We start from the raw sequence: 15,330 nt of genomic DNA, 5'->3' as shown, positions 1-15,330 counted from the left end.
TGCATTGCATACCTTTTATCATATTTTCATATATTTTTGGTTTGTTTTTCTAACTCTTAATCAGTGATATGTATTCCAGGAAACTCACTTTTCTTGGAGATCTCTCTCCTAGATCCCTCCAATTTTTGGCTCCAAATTAAATTGATTCAGCCTGTTGCTTGGCTGCTTTCCTTGAATTTTCCTTTCTCCTCTGCTGTTCTTCTGTATAGAATCATTTGTTTCCTGGACCCACAACCACCACCACCCCTTTTTTGGGGGGTGGGGACTTCTTTCTTCTGCTCTTCTTCCTCCAGAGTAATGTTTTAGAAAGGGTATCTGGAAATTAAGTCCTTACATGTCTCAAAGTATTTTTATCCTGACCTTACACACTTTGTTTACAGAATCCTAGGGGAGAAAATAAAATTTCTACAGACTTTCTCTTTAGTATTTGTTGTTAACTGATGAGAAAGTTGATGCTAGGTTGATTCTTCTCCATTTGTAGGTTTCCCTCCCTTCCTCCCTTCCTTCCTCCCTCCCCTCCTTTTCTGGATTTTTGGTCTTCTGAAATTTCATATTATTATGTAAAAATTTTCCATTTCTCTAATTGATGTAACTTTGAAGACTTCAGCTATGGTGAATTTTCCTTTATCGTCATTTTGAGGATTTTTTTCATGTTTGACGTTCTGTACTTTTTTGAACTTGTAGCTGTAACCAAAATTGATCCCTTGTATTTTTTCTATCTAGAATAGTGCCAATTTTGAATTTTCTGTCGAATCCTCATTTTCACTTTTAAATGCTTCATCTTTTCTTCATGAATTCCTTTTTTCTTAAGATCTTATCACTCTAAAGAATTTAGTAGTGTTCTTGGGAATTCTAATCAGATTTTTTAAAGTTAAATTCTGAAGTCTCTTCCTCTGAGGTCAGTTTTTCTTTTATATTTTGAAGACTAGTTCATAACACTGTAGGACTTCTACGTAACTCTTCATGATTAAGAAATGAGGGTTTAGGAAAGCCAATTGGAGCTGTGTGCGTGTGTGCGCGCACACGCAGAATTTTTTCACTGAAGAGAGTGTGGGTAGCAAGCCAGACAGTAAACTAAGAGAAGGGGTATCATTTAAGTGCCAAAATTAAGTTATTACTTTGAGTACCAATACTCATACTAGCAGATCTAATTCTGTATAATTTATATAAATATGCTGTATTCCTTAGTACAGTATATTTATATCAAGTCCGTATATCATCATTATTATTTTAAGAAGATACTAGAATTTTGGTTATAAGTGGGAGGAAAATACAGACTTTTTATTTCTTTATTTTCAGCTGTACTTCTTACTAACTCTTCTCAGGTTTACCATTTTCGAACTTTAGCTTCTTTAGAGTTCTGTTTACTAGCTTCTTTCCCTCCTTTGTTCTGGTTCCATTGAGCCTATTCTAAGGCTCTCACTTTTTCTTCTCTGCTGCATGTTTCATTACTCTTCTATCTCCTCGTCATTATACCTTCAGAAAAAAAAATCCCATGAGATCATTTTAATAGGGTCTCAGGAGAGCAAAAAGATACACATGTGTTTTTTGCCCTATTCATAGGTTCCCTATTTATATAAAACGCAGATGATAATATCACCTCTCTGGTAATGGCATAGTGAATTCAACAAACAATGGTTATATTAGCTAGTTCCTGCTTTGGAAAGATCATCTACCAGTCTATCCTTTACTGGACAAGTCATCCTTGCCCAGTCTCATCTCAGTTACCAGAGAATGTCAGTCATATTGTATAGTCTCTCTAAACCCCTTGCTACCCCTCTGCCATTGACTGGAGTCCCTTTTACTTCTTCCCTACATTATTGTAATAGCTCACCTTTCTATCTGATCTCCCTGCTCTCAGTCTTAATCCTCTCTTCTAAGTGGTATTTTTAAGTGATTTCTTTTCCTTAAGATTGACTTTCCCTCTTTGCTTAGAAATGCTGTCTTCTTCCTTTTACTTAAAATAATGAGGTAACTACAGACTTTATAACATTTTACCCATAAATTCTTCAGCATACATCTCAGTCTCTGTACATGTTAGCATTATAGTTTGTCTCATAATTTATATTGGATTTCTGTGGTACCTTCCTTGCTTGCAGGGCAAAAATTAATTTTTCTAATGTCTTCCTCTGTAAGAGCAAAGATTGGAGATTTCTATGGTTTTTGCTGTCTGTAAATGGATATACTAAAGGCTGGGCATTTTTATGGGAATTTCCAACTATTCACCTGGTAGATAAAAATTGGCTGTGCTCGAGTGTGAAACTATGCTGGTGCTGCTTTGTGTTCTATTTTTGCATGCCAAGCAGTAAGTAATAGTGGTACCGTGTTGTTCCCCTCCCCCCCCCACACACTCATGTACACACATAGAAGTATGATACTTCTCATACTGTTGTAGATGATGCTGAGTGCTCAGTATCATCTCCATTTGATGCACTCCGCCTGTCTACTTATACAAGAGGCACTTTTGTATTTAGATCTTTTTTGTTTTCTGGTCACTTCCATCAGGGAGATTTGGTAATCCTTCAGATAGCCTGAGTATCTTATTTGTAAGTTGTACCTTTATTTTCAGTATAATTAAAACTGTTAATGTTCTTCATGATTTTTTCCCTTTTTAAAGAGAATTTTGCCTGTAAAGGTGATTTGCTTGGAGGATTTCTGCTCCAGTATCCCAGCAGTGCCTTGCAAAAGTGTTTTTTTGACTACTTTTCCACCATGTCAGCTTAACATATTGCCAAAGCATTATATCAAAAGTAAACTTAACATTTGAAATTATAAGAGAAATTTGCATAAAACCAGTTGATACCACTTCTGTACCTACAGAAAGAATGGAGGGAAGACAGAAATGGAGAATTCAAAAGGAAAGTTGCCCGCTGTGTAAGAAAAAGCCAAGAGACTGCTTTTGAGTGACATTTATTCAACAGCTGTAACTTCACTTATTTCAGGGTAAGTTCATTTTAAAAATCATACTATTATTTTGCCTTTATAAATGTCATGTTTTGGGAAATTATGTGATATAGTTACTTGATTGCTTTTTCATTGGTTTCATATTTTACTGGTGGTATCCAGATTACTATTTCTCAGTGAAAACAGTGTAATTTATTTGCTTTTCCTTTCAGTAGACCCAGCTGTTTTTAACTAGATATACCAAAGCATTTAGTGTGGTAGCAGTCATTTCTTTTCAGAAACTAGAGGAATCAAAGATAGAAAGCACCCATCTGATTTAGAAGGGAACATGGTGTAGGTGAATTGAACAAATGTGTGACATCTACATTTAGTTTCTTTCTCTCTCTCTCTCTCTCTTTTTTTTTTAGCAAAAAAAAAAAGTATGTATAGAAGGTAGCATCTAAGAAACCACAATTCATGGTACATTCCTGGAATGTACCTGCTACCTAGTTTAAGAATTAGAACTTTACCATTATTTCTTACATCCCCAATATTCCTGTCCTTAACCCTATCCTTTTCTTATATTCCCAATTCTGTTGTTTATCATTGCTTTTCTTCACTTTATCAAGTTTGTATTCCTAAGCAATGTATTGCATGATTTGAACTATATATGGAATTATATGTGTATAACATATGCATTTTTGTGACTTATATTTCAACATATTACTGAAATTGGTCTATGTTATATACAACTATATTTCATCTATTTTCACTGTTATGTGGTTTATTTTTTTAGATAAATTACCTCTCTTGATTCTTACTGCAGTTACTTTCCAATTTAGGGTGCTTTTTTTTTCCTAGTTTTGTTGTTACAGAAAAATGTGTCTATTCTTGTTTTCTTGCTGCACATGTATCAATAAATACTATAAGAGTTTATCTAGGGTATCTACCTAGGGGTGGAATTGTTAAGGGTATCTGCACATCATTTTGACTAGATAATGCCAAATTGCTTTCTAAAATATTGCATCTATTTATACTCCTATTGACAAGGATAAGAATTCCACTTGCTCCATATCCTCTCCATCATTTGTTATTATCAGACTTATGCAAAACTTTAAATTTGGAATGTGTAAAACAATACATCGTTATGAATCAGTGTGGTTGCCCGAATTACCAATGCAGTTGCATGTTGTTTCCTGTGTCTGTCCATTGATGTTTCCTTTGTGAAATGCCTGTTCTTATCTTTGGACTCTTTCTCTGTTAGGTTACTGATTTGTATTCTTGTCAGTTCAGTTTTCTTCATAGTATTTTTGGATGAACAGAGGTTCTTAATTTTAATGCAGCTGAATTTATTACTTTCCTGTGTGGATTTTACTTTTTGTGTCTTAGTTTCTTCCCTGCCATCAGAATGCTACTATTATGTTATTCCCTCCCTCCCTCCCTCCCTCCCTTCCTTCCTTCCCTTTCAGAAAGAGGGGGAGAGAGGGAAAGAAACATTAATGTATGAGAGAAACATCAGTTGGTTACCTTTTGCACACCCTCAACTAGATACCTGGCCTGCAACCCAGGCATATGCCCTGACTGGGAATCAAACCAGTGACCTTTCTGTTCACAGGCTGGTGCTCAGTCCACTGAGGCACACCAGCCAGGGCTTATATGTTGTTTTCTAAAAGTTTTGTACTTTTGCCTTTCATATATGTGTTGAGTCCACTGAAATTGATTGGTGTATAGTGTAAGGTTCATCTTTACCCCTCCCACCCCACCCCCCAACATGCACAACTGTTGACTACATCATTTACTGACAAGTCTATCCTTTCAGTACTGATACACAGTGTTGGCTATGTTATAAATTATAGAGTTACATTTCCATGTATGTGTTGTTCTGTTTCTGACCTTTCTGTGTTGCATCAGTTGGCTTGTCTGTCCCTGAACCAGTATCACTCTATCTTAATTTTTATGATTAAATGTACCAAACACATAGGTGGAAATCAGAAATAAGGCTAAAGTCTGTTTTTCTGTTTTCATGTTTGATGTCTCAAATTTCTGAAAAGACTCAGATCTACTTTTAAATCTCCTTATAATAACCTAAATTTTGAAAATTAACTTTACTTCTTTCTGTTACCACCACATATAACAATAACCTTATAGTCTTCAAATTATTTGTTTTTCATCATGTTTATATCCTTTTTATTTTTGCTAATTATTTTGTTCTTATTTTAGTATCATTACATCTGCTACCTCCCTCACATCCAGTCAGTGGTCTTCCCTTTTTTGATTCTTGCTTTCTACCACCTTAGATTAAGTTCTGTTACTAGACTTGAACTTAGTCTGCTGATATTGAACTTCCTTTGTGATTGCCTGCACTTTATTCTGGCAGTTTGTTCTGGATACAACTGCCACGTTAGTCTTCACAAAACGCAACTCATTGCATTTGTTGGTTAATGGGTAAGGCAGTACCTTAGGAACAACAGACACACTCAGGGTGAGTTTTTCTCACCCGCACCACTATCCAGTCAGAGCAGGGCTTGGTGACAACAGAGAATTGACAAGGAACAAAATACCATATTGAAGCCTAAGTTTATGTGTGAGTTTACCTTACATGAACAGCATTTTATAAATTCAGCAAATAACCAAGAATTTTATTATACTTGATAGTGTATTATTAATTAAATAAGTTCAAATGATGTATCAAAAAAATTTACATTTTGTTATTTTGCTAGCTCAGTAACATACATAGCACACATTCCATACAATTTCTTTTTTTAATATATTTTATTGATTATGATATTACAGTTGTCCCATTTCCCCCTTTCTCTCCCCTCCACCCTGTATTCCCCTCCCACCCATGTTCCCCCCCTTTAGTTCATGTCCATGTGTCATACTTACGAGTTCTTTAGCTTCTACATTTCCCGTACTATTCTTGCCCTCCCCCTATCTATTTTCATCCTACATTCTATGCTACTTATTCTCTATACCTTTTCCCCCTCTCTCCTCCTCCCATCCCCCTGCTGCTAGCCCTCCATGTGCCCTCCATTTTTGTGGTTCTGTTCCTGTTCTTGTTGTTTACTTAGTTTCTTTTGATTTTGCTTTAGGTGTGGTTGTTAATAATTGTGAGTTTGCTGTCCTTTTACTATACATGTCTTTTCTTTATCTTCTTTTCTTAGATAGGTCCCTTTAGCATTTCATACAATAAGGGCTTGGTGATGATGAACTCCTTTAACTTGACCTTGTCTGAAAAGCACTTTATCTTCCCTTCCATTCTAAATGAGAGCTTTGCTGGATAGAGCAATCTTGGATGTAGGTCCTTGCCTTTCATGACTTGGAATACTTCCTTCCAGCCCCTTCTTGCCTGTAAGGTCTCTTTGGAGAAATCAGCTGACAGTCTGATGGGAACTCCTTTGTAGGTGACTGTCCCCTTATCTCTTGCTGCTTCTAGGATTCTCTTCTTCGTTTTTACCTTGGCTAATGTAATTATGATGTGCCTTGGTGTGTTTCTTTTGGGTCCAACTTCTTTGGGGCTCTCTGAGCTTCCTGGATTTCTTGGAAGACTGTTCCCTTTGCCAGATTGGGGAAGTTCTCCTTTATTATTTGTTCAAATACGTGTTCAATTTGCTGCTTTTCCCCTTCCCATTCTGGTACCCCTATAATTCGGATGTTGGAACGTTTAAAGGTGTCCTGGATGCTCTTAAGCTTTTCCTCGATTTTTTGAATTCTTATTTCATCATGCTTTCCTGCTTGGTTGATTCTATCTTCCTTCTGGTCCACTGTATTGTTTTGAGACTCAGATTCCTACCTTTCACTATTGGCTCTCCTCCGCGTATCTTCCTGCATCTCTTTTATGGTAACCTGCATCCTTTCATCTAAATTGCGCCCCAAATCAACCAATTCCGTGAGCTTTCTGATCACCAGTGTTTTGAACTGTGCATCTGATAGATTGGCTATTTCTCGGTTGCTCAAAAGGATGAGTCCTGGGGGACTGATCTGTTCTGTTGGAAACATGTCTTATGTCTTTCCCTGCCTCTCCTTTCTTTCTTCCGGTCTGGTCGCTTTTGTTACGGTGGGGGGGTGGAGCCTTAGGTGTTCACCGGGGCTGGGCACCCCAGTCGCTAGATTGTGACGTTATATGTGGGGGTGGGGGTGGGGGCGGGGGCGGGAGTGGGGACGGGAGGGAACAATGGCGGTAGTTCCGTTCTCCTGGGCTCAGTCCCTGCTCTGGGATCCTGGGCTGCGAGCTCTGCCCTGGTCCACAATCGCTGCCTCACTGGGTCCACCAGCCACAGCTTGCATACTCAGGGATCACCGCTGCATTCTTGCACCCCGGATGGCTGTCGCCCCGATTTTGCGCCAAATTTTCCCCGACCTCTGTGCGCCACCGACCTGCACCAGCCCCGCGCCCGCCCGGCTCGTCGTCTCCTACCAGTCTGGATGTACGGGTCTACTTCAACTTCTTGGCTGTCCGACTTCCATTCAGATAAATCCTCTATCAGTTCTGGGTGTTATTCTGTCTATAAATTATTGTTGTTCTAATCCTGGTTGTGTGAGGAGGTACGGTGCGTCCACCTATTCCTCCATCTTGCCGGAAGTCCCCCATACAATTTCTTTAACAGTCTTGATATTTTGCTAGTTCAATAATATACATATCTGCTTCCCTTTTTAACAGTTTTGCATATTACTAAGAATCAAGATTTGTATCTCGAAATGAGAGGTAACAGGAAGAACAGGCGACACTGAGCTCATTTCAGTTCTTGCCAGTGAATAGTTGTTAATAGCCTACTGTTTGCAAAGGCACGATAGTTCTATAGGTACATGATCCCTACCAGTTAAAAAGCTGTTAATTGAGCCAGTTACATGAGTCATAACAAAAAGGTAAGGTTAAATCACATTAAGAGCTTTAGTGGGAATAGAAGCAGAGCATGGTTTTGACAAGTCATCACATGTCTGGATACTGAATGGTTAGGATGTTTGGGACAGAGGGTAGACGTAGAGTTGCTGGTGAGATTGGAAGTCTCCAGAGTAGAGACAGAAATTCACTGAGTGTAGAGAGCTGTACTTACCAGGGCCAAGGACATCTTGTACCGTTTTCACAGTGAGGGCACAGAAGGAGGAAACAAATACAGAAACGTGGGCTTGTTGGCCACAAGGAAAGAGAGGCATTACAAACCTCAGAAAGGAAGTGGATGTGGATGGTCATCAATGCCACGGCATAAGAAAAAGACTGCCATAAAAATCAGTTTGGGGAAGTCCTGGCTGGTGTGGCTTAGTGGATTGAATGCTGGGCTGAGAACCAAAGGGTTACTGGTTCAATTCCCAGTTAAGGCACATGCCTGGGTTGCAGGCCAGGTCCCTAGTAGGGAGTGTGTAGGAGGCAACCACACATTGATGTTTTCTCTTCCTCTCTTTCTCTCTCCCTTTCCCTCTCTCTAAAAATAAAAAAAATAAAAATTAAAACATATATACATAAAAATATAAATACAAATACATAGATCAGTTTAGGGGAAAAGCCAGTGGCTTGGTGATGTGGGGAAAGTTGTTGTCTAGTAATATGCTAAGTGGCAGGTTAGGATGAATTAGTACTTTTGGAAATAGCTGTGTGAAAGCTGTTTCACTCTGGACTGCTCTCACTTAAGAATAGTTGAGATTATTTGAATACTCCTGAGTGAGTAGAATGTTTATTATTGTCTGTGATATCAAAAAGTGGTTTTTATTTGAAAGCATATTTGTCTGCTTTGTATTTTTGGGGCATTTTTAAAAGATTAAGTTGGATAGCCACATAGAAAATGAATGATTTGCCCTGGCTGGTGTGGCTCAGGGGGTTGAATTCCAGCCTGCAAAACTAAAAGGTTGCTGGTTTGTTTCCTAGTCAGGGCACATGCCTGGGTTGTGGGCCCAGTTGGGGGCATGCGAGAGGTAACTGATCAATGTTTCACTTGCACATTGGTGTTTCTCTCCCCCCCTCCCTTCCCCACTCTCTAAAAAACAAATTAAAAAAAATCTTTAAAAAAATGATTTGTTTTTAATTTTAGAGATAAATGGAACAAGACACGTTCTGTCAAGGTAAGTCCTCTCTAGATTTGTAGGTTAAAGTCAGGAATAATTAAGAGAAGTTTGGAAACAAAATGCAGATACTTATATTATTGCATAAGGACATATAACTGATACAATCTCAATATAAAAAGGGTGTGATTTTAACAACAGGTAGATTTATTTAGGTTAGAAATGGGATATGCTTACACAAATGTGAATGACTCTTATGCAAGTAATTTGTTTTCACATCAATCTTTCTAGAGAAAAGAACAACAGACTTGCTTTTTCTGTGCTGAGGCTTTTTCTCTGTTGAGAATGCATTTTATTCAGAGGGAGGAAATAGATTTTTCTCTTCCTGCTGATGGATGCGAATGCTGTTTAAACTGGGTCCTCAGTATTAAAAGGCTGGATTGCCTGATTTCAGGTAATGACTTTCATCAGTTACTTCTCTGGAGTATTTTTCTTTAAAAACCTCACACAGAAACAGTTTTTGATTGATTCTTTTTGTGGCCCTGAAATATCACAGGGAAATGATTACTCAGTGCCCAAACTCTGTACCCAGTTCTGTTTGAGCCCTGAGAGATTAATTGGCCAGGGATTAATTTGAGTATGATATAGTCTTTGGGAAAACATTCAAATAACATTACCTAAAAGATGCACTACTATTCTATAACAATGTCTCTTGAGTTCATTCAGTATGAGTCATATGTCTTTAGATTTTCTAATTAAAAATGTGTGCACATATGTATATATGTGTGCAAATGGTGGAAATTGATTCTGGTAAAGATGATACATTTCATATTTGGTGCATTCATTGCTTTGCTAGGGACCATTCACATTGATTGATAAACCCCTGTGGAAAGAAATTTAGCAGTAGTTCTTTCTGCTCAGGAGCCAGGCACATGTAGGGCCACAGGGAGGCCCACAGTTCTCTTACTACCACAACAGAGCTTTGATAGGGTTGCATTTGGGTGATTGTAAGATTGATAACTTCATTCGGGTCTGTAAATGACATACTGAACTTTTCACATGTGTAGTGTGAGTTAAATATTTCCATAACTCTAAGTACATTTGGCTTCTTCATTAGGAGTTTAAAACTCTTAAATTCCCAGTCATCTTCTATTCAAGTTCTTTGTGCCTAACAATGTGCTTGGCACACAGTACAGGTTCCTGAGTTTGTGGAACATTTGATTTGCTGTACCTGGTAATTTTAGTAGGAGTTCTCCTGCCCATTCCCTTCCCTTGCTCCTCCTACATGTTCAAAGCACATGTTAATATAATAAAGGCTCTTGAAGTCCAGTCATTAAATGACACTAGTGTTTTTCTAACTTTTTGAGCAGGAAGCTTTACCATTTATTAGCTATGTGACCTTGTCTTACTTTTCTCTGTAAAATAGGGCAAAATTCCTTCCTATGGTGATTATGAGAATGACATGAGACAAGTTTATAAAGCACTGCACACACTGCTTGCGCCACAATAAGCACTAGATAAGAGTGTAGTTGTTTTTACTTAGATGTAGTTATTGACTTCTATAGGCTGGTAGAGGACATGAGACCAGCAGACACAAAACAGTAGAAAACTATAATTGGGACAAGGGGTCAGTTGTGGGAGGCTTCACGGAGAAAATGTGTTTGGACTGAACTTAGAGAATTGGATAAAATTGATCAAGTTGAGAAGTGTGGCAGTCTTAAATTGTTTCTTAGTATCCTTAAATATGGCACAGAAGGGAGTTTAAAATGAAAATGAGAATTTGTTTTTAAAAAACAGCATATGAATAAAAATTTATAATCAGTTACTTTGTGATTTATAAATTTATTATATAATGCTGTTTGTTTTGTTGTAGGTCTCCAATTGAGAAACATGGCACTGTTTTTCCTGCACTCTACCCACCTATTGCTGGACTTCTGTTGTAACAAGTTGGCAAACACTGGCTGGAACTGGGCTGCAATAAAACATGCCAGTATCGATGCTGACAAGAGCCTAACAAGTGCCAACTTACAGATGATTACGCATTTTGAATTCTAATGAACTGTTTTAACCTTCAGGAAGAATTGTAAAGACCTGTACATAGCACAACATGATCCGGATAATATATATACTGTTCATGTACATCCACAAATACACCTTGTACCAAATAATGCTTTCTTGTAGTAGAATAAGAATCGTGTAAATTCTAAAAGATTTTAGCAAGTTTTCTTCCCCTACTCATTGTTTCTTATGTTTTAAAAGACTCTTTAAAGCATGTCAGATGAAAAGCAATTAGGATTAAAAGTTTCCATTTAATTTCCTTTAAACCATTGAGGCTTCATTAAACTTTTCATTTACTAAACTTTTGTATCTTCTTTGTTTTGACACAGTTCCCTTTGTGTTTATCTTTATCTCTTCTATCTGCCAGAAAGTTTTCAAATCATTTAGGTCAAATACTGAAATACTTAATAAGCAGCTACTTGATTTTTAATGATGACTTCAGAGGAGTGGTCATCACTAGGTGCTCGGTCCTTTTTGTATTCCAGTTGCACCCATCACTTGGATCGGATGTAGCAATAACATATTTTGGCTGTTGAGAGCTCTTGAACCGTCATTATTCCCAAGGACTAAAAAGAGTTGGTTCTGAATTCACTTACTGAAATTTACCCCAAATTATACAAAATTCTGATTTGGTTTTATTTTTATCTTCCAGCTACCAAATGTTAAGGTTCAATGAATAAAGCATGCACTACTACAGGCTTCATACTTAACTTCTGGGTTTGCTATGAAAAATGCTATTTTGCCTCATACCCTTCTCCTTGCCCTTCATATTTCTTTGCCTCTATTCTTCTATACTGCAGATTTTTCTCACTTATTGTATAAAGAAATTGCGATGTATATTTTCATGTAATTTGATTTTGGAATTCTGTCACCTTATGTAGTGAGTTCTTCCAAAATATAATTTTTTTTCCAATAATTGTCAAGTTGTTGGCTTTTATTATATTGAATGAAGGGTATAATACTGAATATCAGAGAAGTTCAGTTTAGAAAAATCTCAGGTTGATTCCTTATGCAAACAGACTTAATACTTGAAAATCACGTGACCATGGCAGTATATATATTTCTCTGTCTAGATTCTTATGTGAATCTCAAAGCATTACAGAGGTGTAAATGCTTTGTTAGCTTGACATACAGATTCTGTCACTGACATAGTGCACTTGGATTTTTTAACATTTGAACATAAATATATTTTATAATTTTTCTCATTTAGGAAGTGGTAAAATAAACGTGCAGTGTTAAAGGCAGGTCCAGATTCTTCTCTGTTTGGTGTAAGGTTGGGGTTGGGAAGTAGTCTTGGCATATAAGGGCTAGAAGGTGATACAGTCCCAGGTGGGACATGGCGTTTAATTGTGAGAATCACTGAGAAGTGGTGCATTTTTGCTCTGGGTGATTTGGAGAAACACTTTGGCAGAACAGTGAAAGCGTTCCTGCAAGCAGCCTAGTCCTCTACAAATTGTTCATGGCCTTTTTTAAGCAGAAGTGAAATGGTTAAGAATGTAGTCACCACAGAGTGATTTTTCTAAATTCCAGCCTGTTCTTGACTCTGAAGCATATAAAAACCTATAAATGTGTAATAACTGAAAGTGAATATGTTTATATTATTCATTGAGGCCTAATTTTTTTAAAGAACTTTCTGACTTCTTTTCCCCACAAAGACTAAGAAACTGTTGCCCTAAAGCACCAGTATTGTATACCTCCCTGGGACTTTGAACACAAGTTCTTTACTCTTAAATCAGAAATTGTTCACACAGTGGAGGTTGTGACAAAATAGAGTCTGAATTTTGCTCTCCTGTTGCTAAGATTCTGCAAGCTATCTGTTGAGTTAAAACCTGGCAATTTGACTCTTCAGGGAATAGCAAATGACCTAGTAACTCAGGGACAACTATTCTTGAACTTTTAAATGCCACTTTAATGCAGTTACTTTGGTATTACCGTATGTGTTTAGGGCTTAGATCTAGGGGAGTATAAGGGGGAGCCAGGAATGAATGTATCTCCCTTCACACTCCTTTCCACCTGGTGCCCTGACCTACTACATAAGGAAATGGACCTTCTTGATGGTTGTTTTGACTTATTTTCTTCTGTCAAAGGTGTCATCTGTGCCTTTCCAAGAGTTCATCTGATAGTGTGAATTTAAATGCCTCTATATTTGTTATTAAATCACACTTGGGTGACACTGATGCAAGTGGCTGTTGTCCCACCAGTGCCTCTCCATTAGTGTGAGGTGAGTCCTTTTTGCTTTGGGAAAAGGACTTCTCTCCCTAACCTTGTGCCAACTATTGACATCTACATAGTCTTATGGATTATAGAACTGTTGACTGCTTCCTAAATTTATTCCAAGTTCTTGTAAAGGTTTATAGATTTCAGTCTGTGCTCATAATGGGGTGGATGGTCTGAGTGGCTTTTGGCCTCTTTGTGAGTTTAAAATCTATGAGGTTGGTTTTCTTGTCATTATAAGGTAATATCTTTGTGAGGTTATTCCACTGACTCTGTGATCACTTGGGTGTCAGTATTTTTTTAGTGGCCTTCCTTCTTGGTTGTGAAGTTTATATGCTCACTCACCCTCTACAAATTAGCCCATTTTGGGTTGTGGTGCCTGTGTATTTTTGCCCATCTGGTCTCCAGTTGGTGGAATTACCTTTTTTGTCTGCCACTTCTCAGCATCTTTGAAATTTGACATGATGTTGCTTCATTCCAGTTTTTAGATCTGTAATTTGTTGATTGTACTTAACTATGTGAGTTCTGTTGTGATGTTTACTGTATTGTAAAGCACCTCGATCATGTGATGGGGGCTCTATAAATCAATAAATGATGACTTAGAGGCTGTATTATGAGCTATTTTGGTTTTAGGGTGCAGGTCTCAAAAGTGAGTTGTGGGATTCTTTTTATCGGCACATGATACCAAAAGGTCCACAAGGGAACCTTGATAATTTTAAAAACTGCATTTAAAGAAGAAACCAGAGGGCGGGGAGTTGACTTCTAACCTGATATAATAGTCTTACATTTTCTAGTACAGGGCCAAGCACCTGTCTTTACTCAGAGTTTTCTGTGATGCTGATTTAGAATGTAAATAAAATGAGTACACACACACACTTTGGCCTAACTGGCTCTACTATAAAGATAAGCAAAGGGTGAAGAGCTTAGACTCATGTGAACTGAAAGAGACCACAGGTACTATCTCAGTCACCATTTACCCTCCTTTAAATAGACGGGCACCCTTGGCCAAAACCTGCCCAGGACCACCTAGTAAGTTAGTGGCAAAAGAAGCAACAAGACTTGAGTATTTTTCCTTTTTTTAAAAGCGGATGTCACTGCCCTGGCTGATGTGGCTCAGTGGTTTGAGTGCTGGCCTGCGAACCAAAAGGTCACCAGTTTGATTCTCAGTTGGGGCACATGCCTGGGTTGTGGGCCAGTTCCCCACTTGGGGGTGTGTGGGAGGCAGCCAATTGATGTGTCTCTCACACATCAATGTTTCTCTGTTTTGGCCTCCCTTCCCCTCTAAAAATAAATAAAATCTATATATTAAAAAAAAAGATGTCACAAGCTTCTTGCCCTGAATCCTTAAATATATAGGTCATATGGATATACAGTGTTAGGTATTGAAAGCTCATTTGTCTTGATACAAGCTGCCAGTGGTCATTAAGGCCTCTTACAAACTGAGAAAAGAACATGAACTTAATTAAAAACAAGAAAATCCTTGAGAGCAATTCAGGAGGATTGGGAGTCATATTCAGAGTTTAGTTTCCCTGGTAAATATATTGAAATAAAACTCAGGAGAATATGGGTGATGTTTCTGAACTTTATCAGTTTTATGCATAACCATCTACTCAATGTACATAGCAAAAATTTTTTTTCCCTGCAAACTGTTTCAAATGCAGAAGAGGTTTTGAGTGTGTCTGCTGTGTGCAAGGTGCTAATTAGGCTTTGAGAAAGACCAGTTGATTTTCTCCCCTCCTCCTCCAATAGAGATAGGACTGTTACCACCATATTACATTAAAATTTATCATTTTCTGGAGGACTGCAAACCTCAACAGGATTTAGTTTGCAGAGCAAGTTAATTCCAGGATAAGGTATTTTTGGTTGCTCTGTTTCAGATGTGTATAATCTGCCCAGGTAGGATTAGGTTTTTTGGCTTGTTGAATCAGCACATCACACTGAGCTGTAGTGAAATGATTAAAGAATTTTGAATCCTAGTCATATAGTGGAATAAACTGAAAGAGAAGGAAAAAAAATCACAAGCAACCAGACACATCTGAGGTGTTAGGAGCTGCACAGTAAGCCACAGGAAAGATACTGATTTTTTTTTTCCCTTCCCAGCAGTATCCACTATGGATAAGTATACTAGGACTTGTGACATTTATTCCTCAAAGGCACCAGTTCCTATTTATTGAGATTCTA

General features: G+C 37.8%; 1 protein-coding gene across 2 annotated transcripts in view; it reads left to right on the top strand.

The window, feature by feature from the left end:
* Positions 1 to 13,758, top strand: part of UBE2G1 (ubiquitin conjugating enzyme E2 G1) — a 111,301-nt gene extending 97,543 nt beyond the window's left edge. Inside the window, exons 5-7 of one of the 2 annotated variants that reach the window (XR_006783990.1) lie at positions 2,821 to 2,943; positions 8,907 to 8,937; positions 10,751 to 13,758. Coding sequence is in view for 1 of the 2 variants with exons in the window: in XM_045824474.1 (XP_045680430.1) it covers positions 2,821 to 2,907 (87 nt within the window). In the remaining variant the exon portion in view is untranslated. The remainder of the gene's footprint in view (positions 1 to 2,820; positions 2,944 to 8,906; positions 8,938 to 10,750) is intronic. The other variant, XM_045824474.1, reaches the window with a different exon arrangement.
* The last annotated feature ends 1,572 nt before the right edge of the window (positions 13,759 to 15,330 follow it).

The sequence above is a fragment of the Phyllostomus hastatus genome, unplaced genomic scaffold (genome assembly GCF_019186645.2).
Source record: "Phyllostomus hastatus isolate PE091 unplaced genomic scaffold, TTU_PhHast_1.1 phas_scaffold_55, whole genome shotgun sequence".
In the NCBI taxonomy this organism is placed as follows: Eukaryota; Metazoa; Chordata; class Mammalia; order Chiroptera; family Phyllostomidae; genus Phyllostomus; species Phyllostomus hastatus.
Note: the sequence above shows the minus strand (reverse complement) of the source record. Positions and strands in the feature narration are given on the sequence as shown.